The following is a 20,615-nucleotide window of genomic DNA, read 5'->3' on the forward strand; positions in this document are numbered from 1 at the left end:
AACAGGGAATGGCTCCGTTTGTATTTGTATACTTGTCATACAAGAAGCAAAGTTTATAGATCTTTGTTTCCCTGGCAAATCCCCCGTGTTTTAAGACTTCTTAGTGACAAGACAAATTGTTTTGTATCATTTTTTTTTTTTTTTTTTTTTTTACAAGCATATTCAGAAAAGCTGTAGAAAGAGGGGAAGTTCTGCACTGTAGACAGTGATAAAGAAAGATCAAGATTCAAATACCAACGTCGAGGTTAGTACATTCAATCCTCCATTAATCCTGCAGTAACTCTTTCTCTTCTTTCATATTAGTATTACTTTGATTATTTTCTAGATATACGTTATAGATCTTGGTTTTGGTTTTGACACTAATAGATGAATCTCTTAAAAAAATATAAAATTGTTGAATCCTTATACAATTAAGATTCAAATCTGTTTTTTTTTTTTTTTTTTTTAATGATCATTAATAACAATTAAATCATCTTATAATCATATGAAATGATAATATAGTATCATTTTCAAACAATAATATTATTAGTTGTATTTACCAAACTATGGGAAATGATATTATTTATTAATTTATTTATAACGTTTATGGGTTTGCGGTGCTTAAATGAGTCAAAAACCATTCGATACAACCTAATAATCTATGAACCATTAAAATTCCATGTGCTATCATGTTATATTTGGAAATTCTGTTTTATTTATGGAGAGTGAGATTAAGTAACAATTAATTTACCTTCTGTTTTTATTTAGACTATACTATTATCGAATAATAACAGTTTCACTATATATATTGCCTCCATGAATACAGGGTCCTGATCCCTTTTCCTATCCACAAACCTAGGAGATGTTCTAAATATCATTTTGACCTTTAGATGCATGATCAAGGTCCATATGATGTTGACCTTTAGGTATTAGGCATTCTCTTTTATGTAGGGAAATTATTTCCCACAATCAAATTAAATGAAACTACCTACCATCACCAGTTGCAGTCACCAATGGAGGGAAGGGAACACTCAAGAAACAATGCTCTGTATAATACAAGAGCTTAGAGTTCTATCTTAATTGTTCTATGTTGGGAATGAATTAACAGTTTTTCGTCTGTCAAATGATTAAATTAGACAGTGCCAAATTTTTTAAAATAAAAAAATCAACCACCACAACTCCACTACCCTGGTATGGTGCAAATAATGTGAGAAATGTCAGAAAGATGGCAACCTCATTTATTTTGATCTTTCATGTTTCATTTCATTACATTAGGGCTGAAAAGCTGGAACCCTTTTGTCCTGTAATATTTGTCTATGGTCTTAATAGAAAAACATGGTAGGAGAAAATTATAAATATAAATAAACAGCCGCTCTACACGAGACCGAGACCTAGCCCACCTTTGTTATTAAGTCTTTCGACTCTTTTTCTACATACATACCTAACCTTTTTTTCTCTTCTCTCTCAATTTTCCTTTCTTTTCCCCCTTCCTTTTCTGTTACTTAGAATTAAACTCTTGCTTTTCATTTTCTTCATTTCTGTGTAGATTAACCACTCAAGTATTTACCCTAATTATAAGCCTAAGCCCTAACCCAACTTCATTACTGGAAATAGCATTTTTTAAGTGCACATGGGATCTCATGTCAGGTTTTTTGTTTTTATGCTTGTCTAAAATTCTCTCTCATAAGTAACAAACATTTAGAAATTTGAACCCGAACAGACGTACAGAGTCTGAGCTTTGTAGCTTTCATGGAGCTTCAAGGACCTGCTTGTAATTCTTCACCAGGAAGATAGAGCTCAAATCAACTAAAGCTTCACTCAGCTACCCGTTTCTGGAAACCCACCAACTTTGGCCGCCTTCGGAGATTCGTATGTATGTAGTAGTGAAATGAGAGAGAATCACATCAACATGTACCACGGATCAGGATCAGGGCCTCTTGTTTATTTCGCAGACTCGATCTGGCGCCCATTTATGAAGTCACCTGCAAAATCTTACGGTCTCTTCACCTTCTTCTTCGTCCTCGTCGTCGGCGCGTTGGTTTCCACGCGCTTGCTCGACACCACTGTACGTAAATAATTTTCAATTTTATTTTATTATTGATGTGAATGTGATTTTATTATTTCTCACATACATTCTAGTTTGCTCAAGAAAATTGACAAGTATATTCCTTTGTTATTATTATTAGCTTCTAATTCTATGGTGTATTAGAAACGGAAAACGGTGTCGTGTTGACTTGGGGGTGTTGTGTTTATTGGCACTCGGGTCGGGGCCCTTCGTTTCTTCTAGTGTCAGAGGATTCTAAGGCCTAACATGCGCGGTGTGCCGTGGGTGTCGGTCTACCCAACTACGTATAAAAAAGGCTGCTAATCTAATTGGAACACGTGTACTAAGTTTTTACGTTTTTAGTGACATGCATGTGCACGTAGGACAGACTCTTTGACTTATTTGCACCGCTTGATGGTTGATGATACCATTCATCAATATGTAGAAAACATTGTTTTAGATTCTTCTAGGATTTTACTGCAAATAGTTTCTTTAGAAATAGAACTTGTAAATGTATAAATTTTATTAGAAATCTATTGATTTTTATTTTAATAAATTTAAAAGCTGTGTTTAAAAATATTTATTATAAAGACAAGATATTTAATTAGAGATATTAACCACAACAAAATGCAGTAAGAAATGGTATTAAAAGCAAAACAGTGGTTGTGCTTGTGAGGAGCATTATGAATTTTTAACTGTTTTTGGATCGTCGAGTAGTTGAATAGCGACTTTTGGAGTATTATCCAAGATTTTTTAAGTTTGATTTATCTTAGTTGTTAATAGGGGTGATGACTAGAGGTTTATCTGATCGTTAATTTTAGGGTTTCTATGATTAGTTGAAGTTTGTATAACTTAGAAAAAAAAAAAAAAAAATGTGAATTTATGAAGATTTTTTTTGTAAGTTAATTGATGTTGTGGTGTGTGTCGTGTTGTAGACTATTGCTGCCAGCGGCTTTGCTCAGAGGAGAAGTAGCACCAAAACATACGTATATCCCCGAAAGCCAGAGTACAAGTTAAAATTTCCACTCAACTGCACCGCTCTAAACCTCACTAAAACCTGTCCCAGAAACTACCCCACAACTTTTAATCCATCTGAAGATCCTGACCCTTCATCACCTCCCATGTGTCCCCAATACTTCCGTTGGATCCATGAAGATCTCCGACCATGGGCCCACACCGGGATCACTCTAGACATGGTTGAAAGAGCCCGACCAACCGCAAACTTCCGATTGGTTATACTTAAAGGAAGGGCCTACGTGGAGACATATCAGAGGTCGTTTCAGACAAGAGATGTTTTTACGCTGTGGGGAATCCTACAGTTGTTACGGAAGTACCCTGGTAAAGTGCCTGACTTGGATATGATGTTTGACTGCGTTGACTGGCCCGTCATCAAATCAAAAAATTTTGCTGCCCCTGATGCTCCCGTTCCACCACCATTGTTTCGTTACTGTAGCGACGATCAATCTCTGGACGTTGTTTTCCCCGATTGGTCTTTCTGGGGATGGTATGTATCATCACGTTTGAAAATTTTTAGTTGAATTTAAGCGGTTTTTTGTGAGGCCTGAGCCTGACTTTTGAAAATTTGACAGGCCTGAGATCAATATAAAGCCATGGGAGCCATTATTGGAGGATCTGAAAGAAGGAAACAGAAGAATGGCATGGGAAAATAGGGAACCGTATGCGTACTGGAAAGGTAATCCAGCAGTTGCCGAAACCAGGAAGGACCTTCTTAAATGTAATGTCTCAGACAAACAAGACTGGAATGCTCGCGTTTATGCCCAGGTAATTTATAATATTGGGTTTTTTAATTTTTGTATTGTGCGGCATTTTGTATGAAACCTGGAAACCTTTTGCAGAATTGGGTCGAAGCATCAAAGCAAGGGTACAAGGAATCAGATCTAAGAAGCCAATGCATGCATAGGTGAATATTTATTTAGCTATTCATAATTGGCGCATTTGTGTGCATATGTTTCCAGTTTTAATAATTGTATTTCATTTCCCTGTGGCTAGCTAATTCATCAAGGTTTCTTTCAAATTGATGCACTATACATGCAGGTATAAGATCTATATTGAAGGTTCTGCTTGGTCTGTCAGTGAGAAATACATTCTTGCCTGTGATTCTGTTACCTTAATAGTAAAACCCCAGTACTTTGATTTCTTCACAAGAGGTTTAGTACCGATGCGCCACTATTGGCCCATAAAGGATGATGATAAATGCAGATCTATTAAGTTCGCCGTCGATTGGGGCAACAGCCACCAGCGAGAGGTAAAAAATCTAACAACAATCAGAAACTTCTCCAATTTTGCCTTATTAGAAGTCTTGCCCTCTAGTTCAGAGCTGAGTAGCATGCAGGAGTAGTGTTCCACCATTAGGTCCATTACATGGCTATTTATCAAGAAAAATAAATAAATAAAATAACCATAAGAGATTTCCATGGAAAAGTGCATTTAAACTTCGCAGGCAGATCATATGGAATCATTTAAACTTTCTGATGATTGTTCTTGAACTATTGATTTCTAAGTTGGAATCCCTGTTGGTTTTGTCTGTTGTAATTCCAACCCTATACAGAAAGAAAGAGGCTAAGTAGCTAGCTAGCTCGAATTTTAGATTAATCTCATTTCCTAATACATTTTTCTTTCTCATTCATTTGTTCTCTGTGGATCTATCAGGTACAGAAAATGGGAAAGACATCAAGCAGATTCATCCAAGAGCAGTTGCAGATGAACTACGTGTATGACTACATGTTTCATCTGTTAAGTCAATACTCTAAGCTTTTGAGATACAAGCCCACAATACCTGAAAAAGCTGTTGAGTACTGTTCGGAGACAATGGCTTGCCCAGCGGAAGGATTACAGAAGAAGTTTATGATAGAATCCATGGTGACAGGTCCCTCAGAAACAAGCCCATGCACGATGCCTCCCCCTTATGATCCTCCATCTCTTAGTACCATTCTTAGGAGAAATGAAAAAACATTAACTCGGGTGGAATCATTGGAAAAGAAATACTGGGAGTCGGAGAATCAAACTAGGCAGTCATAGAAAAGTTTTTCTTTTGTTTACTCTTTATAGAATATAATATATCTTCCTAGTGTATAATCTCACACTATTCCTTGCATTGATAGATTCTTTTAATAAATTAATAATCACAAAGAACTTTTTATCTATTCAAAACTAGCTTATGGGTCAATTTTGGCAAGTCGGTACATCTTAAACATCTAAAAGAACTTATTGTTCTTCCAATTAGAAACCATATAAAGCAAAACTGGAGAAAGATTATTACGAAGCTTCTCTGTTTATGATACCATGATTTTACTCGTAAACTTCCTCCAGAAAGATTTTTACTTTCTGCTTTCTTCTCAAGATGATTATATTGAGTTTATGAGCTATCCGGATGAATCCGTATGATAATCTAAACAGGGCAGAAGCCAGAGCATATGAGGAGCACAATTGTTGGAATCTCTTGGTCACTCAAGAAGCCAATATTTCTAGTGAAATTTATCAGCTTGCCTAATTTGACATTTCATGCATAGATGCTTGAATTGTCGCAACAAATTGCTTCAGGGACAGTTTTAATACAGATTTTATATTGTGTCACTGTAAATATGATTTTATATAGGTGATTTTTTTTTATTTTTTTTTCAAACAAAAACAGTGGAGGCAGACTTATTCCAGTTTCTGACATGAAAGATTCAAGCTACGAGAGTATGAGTGTGTTTGACATTTGTTGTAGCTTAAGAATTAATCACTTCATTCTTAAGCTACAACAACAACAAAATATTTGAAGCTGATTATAAATTTGAAAAGCTACCAAGATGATGTCTTCTTCTTCAATGAAAAGTTCACAAGCAAGTTTGTTAAGGTTAAGATAGGCTCTGTGGTTGCACAAAGAAAATCAGGAAACCAGGCAGAGAGTGGAGTAAGACAGGAAACCCCAGATTGAGTCAGCGATTGTTAGGATCATGAAGGCAAGACGGGTGTTGAGTCAAAATAACATTGAAAAAAAAAAAACCTGTTGTATTGTCACCTTATCAGAGCCTTGCACCTGGGTTTGTAATTTCTCCTCCATTTGTAAGTTTGAATCTTGTTCTTGAATTATTACAAGTTCAGGTTGATTTTACTTGGGACATTTAATATATATTGACCACAGATTTAAACTCAGAAATAAGAAATTTAAATAAAATACCCAGAATATTTTGAAGGAAGCAGTATTCTAGTTTAGAAGTTGGAGATAAGATATTGGAGGAAACTAAACAGAATGTTTTACATGTGTAATGATCTGTTAAGTTGCCTCCAATTCTTACAAACAACTGATAAATCCACAGCATAAACAAAAATATATTAGAGAAAGAACTCAGGTTGTCATGATTTAGAAGTTGGAGATAAGATATTGGAGGAAATTAAACAGAATGTTATATTTGACCTATCTGTTTAGTTCCCTCCAACTCTTACATACAACTTATAAAATCCAGGTTTAGAACTCTTTTGTTGAATGTTTTCGGAGCTAATGGGTATTTATAAGCAAGGCAAACAAGAGAGAGGCTCACTTTTCAGTGGCTCAAAGAGCATGAACTGAAAGCTGCAGAACAGATTGTATAGTGCAATATCATTCAAGATTTGGTTTCTGTTAAGGAGATTATTACATGAACTGAAAGCTGCAAAACAGATTGGATCATTGGAAGCATGAAGGGTGGATGATAATTCAATCTCAAAACCCTTTCGTATAACAGAAGATTCATCTAATTTAATAATCACAATTTTTGGACCATAATAGCACTATATGATTCATATAACAGAAGAAATAATGACTCAGGGCAAGGGAAAGGAAATGTACTATTTCACATGATAAAAGTATGCATAATAGTACATTGAACTACTACATAGTATAAAACCCATAAGACAAAAGAAAATGTAAGAAGCAATTTCTGAAAGAAGAATGAAAAACATCTCTCAAGACGTAATTGTTAAGGAAAAAAGGAAAGAGAAAAATGGCAGCTTAATTCCACTAAAATGCTCGCCCTTTTACAATGTCAAGGCTCATCTCACTAGGATCCGTTGCTTGCAACTCAAATTGAATCCCATCCAATTCCCTTTTGAATCTGTCCTTGGAGCTTGCATACACCATTTTCATTCTCACCTTTGATGAATCAGGTGACCTTCAAACATAACAACAAATTATTTCAGTAAATATATGTAACAGCTTCACTTTGATAAATTATTGAATTATTGGGAGGAATTTCATTACCAGGCAATGAAGAAAATTTTGCTTTTCTGGCAGTTCTCACTAGTAATGAAATCAAAGTCAAAGACGGCATAGCGGCATTCATCAGCAGGAAGAGATGCACTAAAATCATCGTAAGTGTCACCAGGGCTACCGAGTTTCTCTACCACAACCTGCTGATTTTCAATCTTGAAGATGATAAATCGGTAGTTCCTTTTTGCTTTTAGTTCCAGAAATTTCAGCTTACATTCATCATCCACAGCCATTCCAGACGCCGCGTTCGCCTAACCCATTTGGATATATATGATTTCATTTCCATACAACATATAAATACATGAAGAATGAATTTCAGGATGCAAACTTTGCACCAAAGTTAAAACACATAAGAAGCTTGTTATAGAATGATATTTTGAAAGGGCATTCGAATAACGGAAATGCCATGGACAACAAGATTTGATATATGATAACACAAAACTACAATTATCTATATACATTTCGTTTTCGTTTTACTGTAATTTCACAAAACTTTACAGAACGGGTGTAGTTGATTTTTATGTTAGGGAAATCTAAAGACTCCAATTTTGTGTAAAACACATGAAAATGTTGATCATAATCCCTCCAACTTGCGCGCACCTCGACTAATCTTCTATAACCCTGAAATTAATGACCAGATAAACCTTCTAGTGGATGTCCTTATTAACAACCGAAGAGAATCAAACTCAAAACTTCTTGAATATATTATTCAAGAGCCCCTATCGTCCCGTCTGACCACCTAGGGGTGGTTCAAGTTTATCCTATTCCTTTTTTGTAAACACCAAAAAACGTGTCCAAAATACACTTGACCACCTTTACTATAGTATATTACAAAGGTTATTGTGTAGAAAAATGCATCTATTATAAACATATACAATAGTGGGAAATCCTGGGGACACTACATATTTATGGATGAGAATTAATTTGTTCTATTAGTCGCCTTAAAACTGTTTTATATTTTGAGAACTTTTCAAATTTTCCAACCTGAAAAATGCAAAAATAAGACGAGTGGAAACTAATAGAAAGGATATTGAAAAAACCACGTTGATCACTGGTAATTTTTTAGAAAAAGAACATCAAAAGAGGACAAATACTAGTGTCACAATAATCTTTATACTCTGGGGTTACTGCCTGATGAAAATTCTATTTTAATGAAAAAAGAAAAAAGTTGTCAATGTTGAAATATCTCTTGTAAATTATATGAGTTTCAAATGCAGAAATGCCCACAAGCTAAGCCACGAAGAGAAACTGTGGTCGATTGAATATTACAGAATCTCATGCAACTGCAAATCAATGAAATCTAGCTATTTCTACTTACAAAAATATTCATTAATATTACATTTCCCATTTTTATTGGTTGGCCAGCCATAACAAGATATATCATTCAAAAATTAACAAGGAACAGAGTGAGAAAGAAGTACCATGTTGTCAGTCGGATCCTTATGAGAAATGAAGAAAAGAAAAGATGATGAAGAAGAGAGGAAAATAAAAGTGAGAAAAGGAAGAACAGGAGAGAAGAAGAATACAGATCCTTAATTTGAGGGAAACATGATAGGTGCGAAGAATGCGGTTTGGTTAAGTAGAGAAATTTGAGGGAGAAAGCAAGGGTTGAGAATTCTCTGAGCTTCCAAGGCTCATAATCTTCTAACCATTTCATGTTATATATATATATATATGCATCAAAGCAGAAAGTCTATACATATAGATGTTGCCACGTTAAGATTAATTCAATGGCCATCTTCCTTTGCTTTTGGTTATTTATTTTTGTCACCAAAACTATTTCCTGAAAAAGGAACTGATTTCCTAACCAAGCCTAATATTACTCATGCCACATCTAAATAATTTGAGACAGTGTACAATAATTAGTATTAACTGAACATATAATCTGTGATTGAAACAGGATAGGCTTATCATAAACTTCAGGCCAATAAAGTGCAACAAATATTAGTACCCAATGTCACTTGATGAAAAAATTAACATCAGCAAAATTCACAACTAAAACAAAGGACAGAACGCTAAAATTGTAGAGATATTAATAAATTGATTCCAAGTGAGACAATTGATGGCAGGAAAAGATGATCAAGTTACTTTGGGGAAAAAAGGAATTCAAGTGTCCAAGGTACTCTGAAAAATAGCTATCATCTCTTGGCGTATATAAAAGAAAAACTCATAATCTTCGTCACAAGACAGTTCTTATCTTACAAAATTTTGACCACCATAGAGACTTGTTTTCCTCTTTGATTTTACATTACCTCTTAGTGCATATTACAACACAGGTTCATGAAATCATCACAAGACAGTTTTCATCCTACAAAATTTACCACTTTGGTTCCTTGTTTCTTCTTTGACTTTACATTACCATCTTTAGAATCAGATACAGGACCAACTTTTGATGCAGACTTGTCTTTGTTACCACTAGAAGTTTCTTCTATCACAAAGTCGCCATCAAGATCATCACCACTAACAAATTTGGTCACCTGTCCCCTTGGCATATCTTCAAACGCTGAAATGAAGAGATCATACATATATGTGTATCATTAGCATCAACATTATTAGGGTAAAATTGAGCTATAGCAATGAGACACTTGAAACATGTTACCTTCTATTCTTGTAGGGGCAGAACTTCTGTTGCCTTTATTAGGACAATCTTTTGCCAAATGTGTTACACCACCACATATCTTACAACAACCACCCTAAGAAAAAGCCAAAATAAAAATGTGTCAGACCCGACATGAAAGGAATGTTAGAATGTCCCAACCCATTTAACAAAAAAGATATGGTGGTCTTCATTCTAACAGAAGAGCCCATTGTCCATTTACAGCAAGAGTTCCTTTTTCTTAATAACCCTAGGTACCAAGTTTGAAACTAGGGACTATTTGATACTACAACCATCGGTAGTCAGGAAGCAATGGTTATAATATTCAAAGTAGGTAGCCACATGGGAATTTGAACCCATGATATCTTGGTTGCAAACCAAAAGTCATGCCATTTAACCAAGCATATGGGTTACCAGAGAGGGTCTCACTTAAGCATGGTCTTTAAGGAAATGGCCTAGATACAGTCCTAGCATCCAGCATTTAAAATAAAGTGGCCATTCTCAAGAACCAACCCCTGCATACTCGCATGAAGCAGCCAGAAACTTAGGTTTGTGTATCAGAGTATGGCCCCTCTTCTGAATGAAACAAAGATATGGAAATAGTCATAACTTACCTTTGGGTAGATTCCGTGCGTATTTTGAGGGCAGTTCTTGCTTAGATGTCCTTGTTCTTTACAGATAAAGCAACTGGCAAATTTTGTTCCACCTACATTACCCAAGAGGCTCATCATGTTCCGTGGGAAAAAAAATGATAAAAACCCCAAATTCAAGTATGCCATTAGATAAGTTCAGATCTCCTTTGGACATGCATAAGTTGTCCCATATTTTTCACATTTGATTACAAATACACAATCATGAAAGTCAAACATTAAGAGTGTGATTCTGCTACAAAGTGTACCATATAAATGGCAAACTCTTATTTTTTTCCCCTTATTTTTCCCCTAGGTAAACCTTTCCCTAAACTTTGTACGTTGAGACTTGAGAAAAATGTCCGTAAGATTGTTTGATATAGAATAAGAGAAAAAGAGGGAGAATCTCCCTTTACCAAAATGATCAAATAATTATTCTTCAAAGCCCTGACCTAGACTACTCTGAAATGTCCCCCTTGCATACATATGATTGAAATTGCCATATTATATGAGGCATTCTTCAAAACTCTAACCTCATTTATCTCTAAACTGAAATCCACCACTAATTACAGAGCATTTTATTTGTATACTATTGCTAGATAGAAATAGCTTATCATGCACAATCCTAAACTTCAAGGGTGTTCAATCTCATATATACTTTTAGAAACTACAGGCTGAAATGAGATTATGTCTGACAAAATATTTAAGACAAATAGTAAAAACAACTTAATTAAAAAAGCTCTCTAAATTATTTGCTGCAGCCAACTCCTAGTGATAGTATATGTCAATAGATTGAAAATTCCAAACCCCAAAATTTTTTCATAGTTTTCAACAGTCCATGACAATTGAAATTGATAAAGAATCGACTATTAATCATAACCTGTAATGGTTATGAACAACACCTATCTTGTGAAGATTAATGTACCAACATACTCCAAAATATGATTTTTTTTTTTTTTCTTTTTTAATGAATTCTCTAAATAAATAAAATCAAATGTAGTATTTATAAGATGCAATGTCATGTATCATTCACCATCAAGCAATCAACTGAATTGAGGTCACTATACAAACTAACTACAGAAAATTAAAAAACCAAGTATATCAAAATTTCAATGAAAAATATTATCCAAACACATAATTAACCAATTTTCAGTATCCTAAATTAATTAAAAGAACAATTACCATCTTGAAGTGGTTGGGGACATTGTGCAAGTGAATGCCCAGTTTTGCCGCAATTATAACACATCTTCTTGCTCTCAGTCTCTTCACTCTTAGAAGGACAATTCTTTAGACTATGTCCACGGTGCCTACAAAGCAAACATATCTGCAAAACACCATACAAAATCAATTAACTCCAAACCCACGTATAAAATATGAACAGAGTCAATTTTTCAATTAAAAAAAAAAAATTATCAAACCTTATTTTTTTCCCACTGAGCTTTCTCAGGGCAATGTTTGGCTATATGGTTTTTGGCTTTACAAATGTAGCAGCTCTCCCCAGGCTTCATGCCAGGGACTCTAAGTGGGTGTTTTTTGAAACTCTTTTTAATGGGTTTATTTGGGTCCCTGGGTTGTTTAGACTCTGATTTTTTGCGCTTGAAGGTCTTCTTTTTTTTCTTCTTGTCCGGGTCTTTCGGGGCCGTCGGCTCTGGCTTTGGGAACAACTCTGGGTGCTCTTCTTTGTATCGCTTGCGAGCTAGTTTCTGTCTTTCGCTGACCATCTTGGCTAAAACTGTGAATGAGAACTGAATAGACTTGGATATTCAAGGGTTTAAGCTGGAGCAGAGAGGGTTTTGGAGGCTATGCAATGCGAGAGGAAAGGGTTCACGGATGAGTCAATAGTTCTCCTACGGTGATAACTACTGGAATCTGCTATGTGTCAGAGTTTCATTGGCGAGATGGAATTGAGTCAAATAGAAGCCTCACAATTGACTTCCAAGTATTGATTTAAGCATTAAAATCATAATTTACTTAATGTTTCGTAATTTATTTTGAAGGGTGCGCTTGGTTCAATGAATGTTGAATTATTAGAAAGTTAGATTATCTTGAGGGGGCATTTGATTAAGGGAATGTTGGATTACTGAAAAGTTAGATTATCTTGAGGGGGCATTTGATTAAGGGAATATTAGATTACTGGGAATGTTGAATCATAATTTATTTAGGGTGCGTTCGGTTCAAGGTGAGATAAGATAAATCCTATAATCTTTGTTTAATTTTCAAGATTCTCTCGTTTGGTTGTCAAGTAATATAATATTACAGTAATATTTTATTACAAATAGTGGTTACTATTGGTAATATTGAGGGTAATTATATTACCTTCCCAGGGGATGTTAATGTTAGATTACCGGGGTAATCATAATTGTTACCCTATTTTGTCCTTAATATTTTATCATTCCGGACACATTTGCTCTCATATATCTACCAAATAACAATTACCCAGACCCCCTACATTTGAGAACTTAGCTAAAACACCTCCGCCACAAAAAAAGTTTAAAAGTTAACAAAATACCCCCAATCATCCAAGACCACCACCGGCCGCTAGCCACCACCGCTGGCCACCGGCGAAAGTCTTCATATCGGCACAAGACCGGCATGATCTTGCCGGTCGTGTGCCGATAAGGACATTTCCAACCATGGATTTGTGATCCATGGTCGGAAATGACTAGATCTGGTCGTTTCACGGCCACATCTTTGGCCGTGAAATGGCCATATTAACGGCCAGATCTAGCCGTGAAACGACCATATTCACGGCCAGATCTGGTTAGATTAGGCCTGATCGGCATACGACCAGCCAAATCCGGCTGGTCATGCGCCATTACAGTAGCTTCCGGTGGTGGTGGTGGTGGTGGCTGCAGGCGGTGGCTTGGGGTGATTTTGCTACAAATTAAAGTTGTATATGGTTGGAGTGTTTTGGTAAAATTTCAAATATAGGGGGGTTAAAAAAATAATTTAAAAAATAATAATATACCCATCAATTTATTCCAACTGACCAAACACATTTCTCTAAAGATTCCCTAGTAATCTATCTTTCCAGTAATACAATATTCCTCAATAATATAACATTCTCTGAACCAAACGCTGCCTTAATGTTTCATAATTTATTTTTAAGGATAAGTTTGGTTCAAGGAATGTTGGATTACTGGAAAGTTAGGTTACCTTGAGGGGGCGTTTGGTTCAGGAAATGTTGGATTATTGAAATCTTATATTACCTTTAAGATTATTGGAAACATTTAAGAAAATGTGTTTGGTTAGTTGTTGGGTATGGTATATTAATATGTTTGGTTAGGGGAATAAATTGGTGGGTATATTTTTTAAATTACTAAATTGTCCCTCTTTAAATATTAATATAATATTATTTTTATTATTAATTTTTGAATAACTTTTTTAACCCTCAATATTTCAGATTTAGCTAAAACACCCCGCTTATATAAAACTTTAATTTATGACGAAATCACCCCCACCCCTTGCTACCACTGCAAACCACCGCCGGAAGTCTCCGAAAGTTGCCGTGAATAGCTCATCGTGACCACGAGGCTCCGATATGGTCGTTTCTAGCCATATTGATGGCCGAAAATTGCCAGATCTGGCTAGAAACGACCATATCGAAGCCTCCCGCAGAATCTTGGCCTTTTTAAGGGACTCTGGTGGCGGTCTGTGGTGGTTACCCCGCTGTCGGTGGTGGTGGTTGGGTGATAGTGGTGGTCTGTAATTTGTTTTAAATATAAGGACATTGTTGTCCAAAATTTTAATTAAACAAGGGTAAAATTGAAATGGTATATTAATGTAAATTTATTTTAAAATAGGGGTATTATTGTCCAAAATTTTTATTAATAAGGGATAGAATTGTAACAAAAATAAGATTACCTTAGTAATCTTACAATATCAAAGAAAATTGAGGTAATTAGATTACTTCCAATATTACTAATAGTAACAACTATTGATAATATAAGATTACCGGAATCTTATATTACTTGACAACTAAACATAGTAATCAAGTAATATAAGATGACATAACCCTAATACTCTTTTATTACCTCCAACCAAACGCCCCCTGAAGATTACTGGGAATCTTTAGAAAAATGTGTTTGGTTAGTTAGAATAAATTAGTGGGTATGTTTTATTAATATGTTTGGTTTGGAGGAATAAATTGGTGGGTATATTATTTAAATTACTGAATTGTCCTATAATTAAATATTATTTTTTAATATTGATTATTATAACCCCTTTACATTTAAAAATTGAGCAAAAATAACCCCATAATAAAAGTTTGAAAAATCAACAAAGCAACCCCACAACCCAACCACTGCCAGCAGCCTAACGATGAACGGAAGGTAGGAAATGGCCTCCGTACGCCTTATGGCCATTTTCGACAATCAATCTGGGCGAAAATGGTCATATTGGCTCACGACGGGAATTTTTGGCCCTTCGTGCGCCTTTCCGACGGCGTCGGCTGGCCGCGGTGGTCATTGTCGGCAGTAGGTGGGTGCGGGTGGTGGCTTAGGTGGGCTGCAATTTGTTTTGAATTCAAGGGTAATTTTGTCCAAAAAGTTAATTAATTGGGGTGAAATAGTAAAAACAACATTCATGTAAATAAATTTTAAAATAAGGGCATTATTGTCCTAAAATTTTATCAATAAGGGATATAATTGTAACAAAAAAAGATTACACTAGTAATCTTACAATACCTAAGAAAATGGAGGTAATCAGATTACTTCCAATATTATCAACAGTAACTACTATTGGTATTTAAAGATTATCGGAATCTTATATTACTTGACAACCAAACGTAATAATCAAGTAATATAAGATGAAATAACCCCAATAAGCCCACATTACCCCCAACCAAATGCCTCCTAAGAGTATTTCTTATTATTTTAGAAAAATCTATTTATTTTTGGTAACCAGGGTGTCTGGACTAACTAACGCACACCTCAACTAATCCCGACCTAATGAACAGGTAAATTACCTAATCGACAGGCAAGTTAAAAATATGGTAGGTGATTACTTTGTGTGATTCAAACACAAGACTTTTAAGTAACTCAGAGTCTTGTCATCCGACCATAAGTCAAATGGATAAAAATTACATTCTTATTGTTAGCAAAATGCACCTCTCCCCTTGTGGTCAAATGACAAATACTTTAGCCACTAGGGTTAGCTATACCCAGAGGGTATTGTGTTTGAGTCGCAGGAAAAAGTACTATATTTATGCAATTATCTTGGTCCATTAGATTTAGTAGGGTGTTTCTAGCCTTGAGGATTAGATAGTCTCAAATATGTAGAGATGGCAAAGGGTTCAATATTTCTGGGTACCTGACCCGAAAAGACCGGGCTTTACCCTATGTTCTCGGGCTTGGGCTTGGGCCTGGGCCTAATTTTAAGGCCCCGCTTCGAGTAGGGTTGGGCCTGGGTATGTCTTCAGGCCTGGCCTGACAATTTTAGTATTAATTTTACTAAATTACCCTTATATTATATATTTAATTACAAGATTATCCTATATATATTTACTCATGTTTCCCAAACCCTATATGGATGGATGGATGCACTTTGTGGAATGTTATTTATATATTTGGTGAGTATTCAAAAATAAATTAATATTTAAAAACTATTTCTAGAATTAAAAAAAAAAAAATTAAAATTTATTAATATTTAAAAATTCACATTATAAAAATGGGCGGGCTTGAGGTTACAAAAAACTCGTAAGGCCAGGCTTGAGTTTTACATGTTATACACGGGCCCGGGCCTAAGCCAAGGGGTACTCAGTCCCGACCTGACCCATTGCCATCACTACAAATATGGGTCTAGATGTCTCAAACACCTAAAAAAAAAATTTGTCAAATGCCTAAATTATTTGTTTGCTTACATTGCTTTATAAAAAATAAAAAATGTGGTGTAAACCATGGTTTGTACCTAACACATCACAAATATATGTGTAATGTTGAATAATGATTATTAAAACTAATGACGACTTGTAATATTGAACTACAAATAAATAACATTAAATATCTGATTGTGCACATATCAATCATATGGAGTGGGTTTGGATTGGAAGGAAGGGCATGAACATGATTAAAAAGGGGGAGATACTTAGCTTGGTAACCAAGGGTTGGGGCACATCTGCTCTCACTTTGTTGTCAGTTTTGATTAATACATTGCTTCTAATTTTGTCCATTCAATCCCTTTTCTTCTCCTGCTTTCCCATATCATATGGGGCCATTTCTATACTTCACTATTGTCACTTCAAGTAACCCTCACGTTTGGTACGAATCATGATTTTCCCATAGCTTTATCAACAGGGACCAACACACAAAATCCACTTCTATTTCATCCCTTTCTTAACAAACAAAACTGTCCCCTTTTCGGCCAGTTATAAGCTTCATTTTTAAATCTGTTCCCAGATATTTTCTTTTCAATAAAATTGATTTTTTTAATTAATTTCTAATATTTTAAAGAAAAAAAATTGTCGAATTATTTGACTCTCTAGAAAATTTTGACCATATGTTTGTTGATAAATTATTTATTTAACCAATAAAATTGTTTACTTTTAGATTTTTCTGAAAGTGCTAGGCACATGACACTCTTCCCAATCACGTGGCCGCTTTGTACTCTGCATGTGCAAGGTAACAGACACAACACAACCCTATCCACCAGCCTTTTCTTTCTTCTCCACATGCCACAAGCGCGTGTACTGCTCCTTCTCATATACTCGCGTGGTCTTCCAGAAACAAATACCAAATATATGTTTTCCAGTTTTCTGAAAATTTCAAAATTCAAAATTCCCCCTTAAATCTAACGCTTCCGTACAATCCCCGTCAAATCTCGCCCTATCTAACGGCGAAACATCACTCCGTTAAATCCCTCCTATATATATCTCCTCTTTTCTGCCCCTAGTCTCAGTCTCGCACTCTGGTTTCAGTCTCATTTCTGCACCCCAAAGAGAAAAATAATATCAGTCTCGAACTCACTCTCTGAAAATGCGTGAGATTCTTCACATACAAGGAGGCCAATGTGGCAACCAGATCGGAGCTAAGTTCTGGGAGGTGGTGTGCGCCGAGCACGGGATCGACTCGACGGGGAGGTACGGCGGTGACAACGATCTGCAGCTTGAGAGAGTGAACGTGTACTACAATGAGGCGAGTTGTGGACGGTTTGTTCCTCGGGCCGTGCTTATGGATCTGGAGCCCGGAACCATGGACAGTGTCAGATCTGGGCCGTATGGTCAGATTTTTAGGCCTGATAACTTCGTGTTTGGACAGTCCGGTGCCGGAAATAACTGGGCCAAGGGACACTACACCGAAGGAGCTGAGTTGATCGACTCCGTCCTCGATGTTGTCAGGAAAGAGGCTGAGAACTGTGACTGCTTGCAAGGTTTGTTTTAGTCAACTATTTTCAGCATCTTTTAGTTTTGAAGAAGTTGATTTTGAAAATGTTTTGCGATCTTCTGTTGATTGTGTGTTTCTTTCACTTAGTCATATTTCCAGCGCATTTGTTTTTATTTACTTGTTTTTGCTTTTGAACTTTTGTTTGAAGTTATGGTAAACGCAGGATCCGAGTCAACTCAGTGGGGTTAAGAAACATATATTTTGGTTTTAGTACTTTGCATAGCTGGTGTTACAGATCTATCTGGTTTAGGTTCTGTTCGGATGCAGTTCATGAATTATTGGATTTTTTTTTTTTTTTGGGGGGATATTGAAACTATACCAACAATCCTAGAAGAAAAAAAATAGACGATTGAATTTCATATTATTAGTAAGTTCAGCAATTGTGCATAATTGGCTTTAATATGGTAAGATTGTGCACACGGAGTGAACTGATTGTGTAATTGCGTTGATTTTAATTTGCTTGTGCTTCAATGGAACATTCTGTCATTATTTGTGTGTCAAGTGCTAAGGGTTTTGTTGATTTGTGATTTCAGGTTTCCAAGTATGCCACTCTTTGGGAGGTGGTACTGGTTCTGGTATGGGAACACTTTTGATTTCAAAGATCAGAGAAGAGTATCCAGATAGGATGATGCTTACTTTCTCCGTGTTTCCATCTCCAAAGGTGTCTGATACTGTTGTCGAACCTTACAATGCCACACTTTCTGTTCACCAGCTGGTTGAAAATGCAGATGAGTGTATGGTTTTGGACAATGAAGCTCTCTATGATATTTGCTTCAGAACCTTGAAGCTCACTACTCCAAGCTGTAAGTTAATATTACCTTTTCAGTTACAGTTTGAAGTGCTTCATTATTTTAGTAATTATATATTGTGGATGGTATAATTGTTTGGCAAGTTATGCAGGTTCAATTTATTGTTTATGTTTGATATGTGGCCTTGCATTAGCAAGTGAGATGATGATATCTATTTTGTGTTTGTTGTCAAATGTTCATTATTTGATCTTGTTACCTGTGATGATTTGGAAAAGGTTTGTGTTCAAGAGCAGCCAGAAGTCAGATGGGTGCTTCATGATGTGGTGAATAGATCTCTTTGTTTCTATTTTTGAATCTGCATATATTGTGTCAGAACATGCCATTAGCAAATAGTTCAGTTTGTTGTCCCACTTGTAGAATACTTGAATCCTGACTTGGGAATTCAGTAAGTTGACCCGCAAAGTTAAATAAATCCAAATAAATGGTAGTAGTAGGCTAACACATTTATTTTTTTTAGCTGACTAGTTGATTGTAAAAGAGAATTGGAGAGATTTTTTGCTTGTGAATGCTAATATTGAATGATTTACATGTCTATTTTATGCTGTGTCCTTGCTGTTGTAGTTGTAACTTCTAATGATTTTGAAGGAACATTCTTTTAAGGGTTGAGGGAGATGGTAAAATGGTTCTATATAGATCATAGTTATCTTTGTTTTTCAATTTCTTGTTTGCAATCAATGCTATGTTTGAAGAATCATCAGATCTGACAATTGTTTCTGTTTAAATCCAGTTGGAGACTTGAATCACCTTATTTCTGCCACCATGAGTGGAGTGACTTGCTGCCTTCGCTTCCCGGGTCAACTCAACTCTGATCTCCGCAAGCTTGCAGTTAATCTTATTCCATTCCCCCGCCTGCATTTCTTCATGGTGGGGTTTGCTCCACTTACATCTCGTGGATCACAGCAATACAGGGCCCTCACTGTTCCTGAGCTCACTCAACAAATGTGGGATGCCAAGAATATGATGTGTGCTGCTGATCCACGCCATGGTCGGTATTTGACTGCCTCAGCCATGTTCCGTGGCAAGATGAGCACCAAGGAAGTTGATGAACAGATGATTAATGTACAGAACAAGAACTCATCCTACTTTGTTGAGTGGATCCCCAACAATGTGAAGTCTACCGTTTGTGATATCCCCCCAACTGGTCTTAAAATGGCTTCAACATTTATTGGAAACTCCACATCGATTCAGGAAATGTTTAGGAGGGTGAGTGAGCAGTTCACAGCCATGTTCCGCAGGAAAGCTTTCTTGCATTGGTACACAGGAGAGGGAATGGATGAAATGGAGTTTACTGAGGCTGAGAGCAACATGAACGATTTGGTTTCTGAGTACCAACAGTATCAAGATGCAACTGCAGATGAGGAAGGCTATGAATATGAAGATGAGGAGGAAGTTCAAGAGGAGGATTGATAGTGTTGTCTGGGTTTAGTGTCTGGATGTTCAGTTTACTGCATTTATGTTGAGAACTTGATGTTTCTTTTTTGTACCTGAATACCTTATTTGGGTGTTTTGATTGTTATGTGGTGTGTTTTTTTGTTTGGTTCTGGTGTTGTAGTTTATAGGGCGTTGGGTTATAGAGAACATACTCACTTTTGGTAGTGTTAGTAAGTGGCTATTAGTAGACCTCTGTTTTATATTTAGAGTCAATTCCTATGCTTGCATATATGCTATGGTTCGATTCTGTAGCTGTCGCTACATTGCCTTTGGTTCTTCTGGGCACTGGAGTTTTGGCAATCGCTCTTGCTATATTCCCATTTTAATCTTCTATCTTAATTCGGTTGAGCACAACTTGTTCAACTGTTTTGGACCTTTTGGTTCTTGGAACTGAATCACCTCATGAGTAGCATGACGGAATTGTGTTGGAACACTATAAACTGTTCAATAATTCAAAATACGAAGATGTCTGGTTCAAATTATTGTGTTTGCTTGCG

At 36.0% G+C, this 20,615-nt stretch overlaps 3 protein-coding genes across 3 annotated transcripts; 2 read left to right on the forward strand and 1 right to left on the reverse strand.

The window, feature by feature from the left end:
* Positions 1–1,336: 1,336 nt before the first annotated feature.
* LOC116146980 (O-glucosyltransferase rumi homolog) lies at positions 1,337–5,200 on the forward strand. The gene is made up of 6 exons (XM_031432404.1): positions 1,337–2,044; positions 2,959–3,527; positions 3,613–3,805; positions 3,880–3,944; positions 4,079–4,289; positions 4,694–5,200. Exons 1-6 carry the CDS (start codon positions 1,868–1,870, stop codon positions 5,060–5,062), a joined length of 1,584 nt encoding a protein of 527 aa, XP_031288264.1. The 5' UTR covers positions 1,337–1,867; the 3' UTR covers positions 5,063–5,200.
* A 1,684-nt stretch (positions 5,201–6,884) lies between these two features.
* On the reverse strand, positions 6,885–12,220 carry LOC116146965. Its single transcript, XM_031432389.1, has 8 exons — positions 11,918–12,220; positions 11,682–11,823; positions 10,440–10,576; positions 9,874–9,967; positions 9,596–9,777; positions 8,696–8,713; positions 7,266–7,525; positions 6,885–7,176 (listed from the first exon to the last, which is right to left on the reverse strand). Exons 1-8 carry the CDS (start codon positions 12,218–12,220, stop codon positions 7,026–7,028), a joined length of 1,287 nt encoding a protein of 428 aa, XP_031288249.1. The 3' UTR covers positions 6,885–7,025.
* Positions 12,221–17,407: 5,187 nt separating this feature from the next.
* LOC116146976 (tubulin beta-1 chain) lies at positions 17,408–20,457 on the forward strand. The gene is made up of 3 exons (XM_031432399.1): positions 17,408–17,864; positions 18,412–18,681; positions 19,415–20,457. The coding sequence occupies exons 1-3, from the start codon at positions 17,471–17,473 to the stop codon at positions 20,092–20,094; spliced, it is 1,344 nt and encodes a 447-aa protein (XP_031288259.1). The 5' UTR covers positions 17,408–17,470; the 3' UTR covers positions 20,095–20,457.
* Positions 20,458–20,615: the final 158 nt, after the last annotated feature.

The sequence above is a fragment of the Pistacia vera genome, unplaced genomic scaffold (genome assembly GCF_008641045.1).
Source record: "Pistacia vera cultivar Batoury unplaced genomic scaffold, PisVer_v2 Contig486, whole genome shotgun sequence".
Classification (NCBI taxonomy): Eukaryota; Viridiplantae; Streptophyta; class Magnoliopsida; order Sapindales; family Anacardiaceae; genus Pistacia; species Pistacia vera.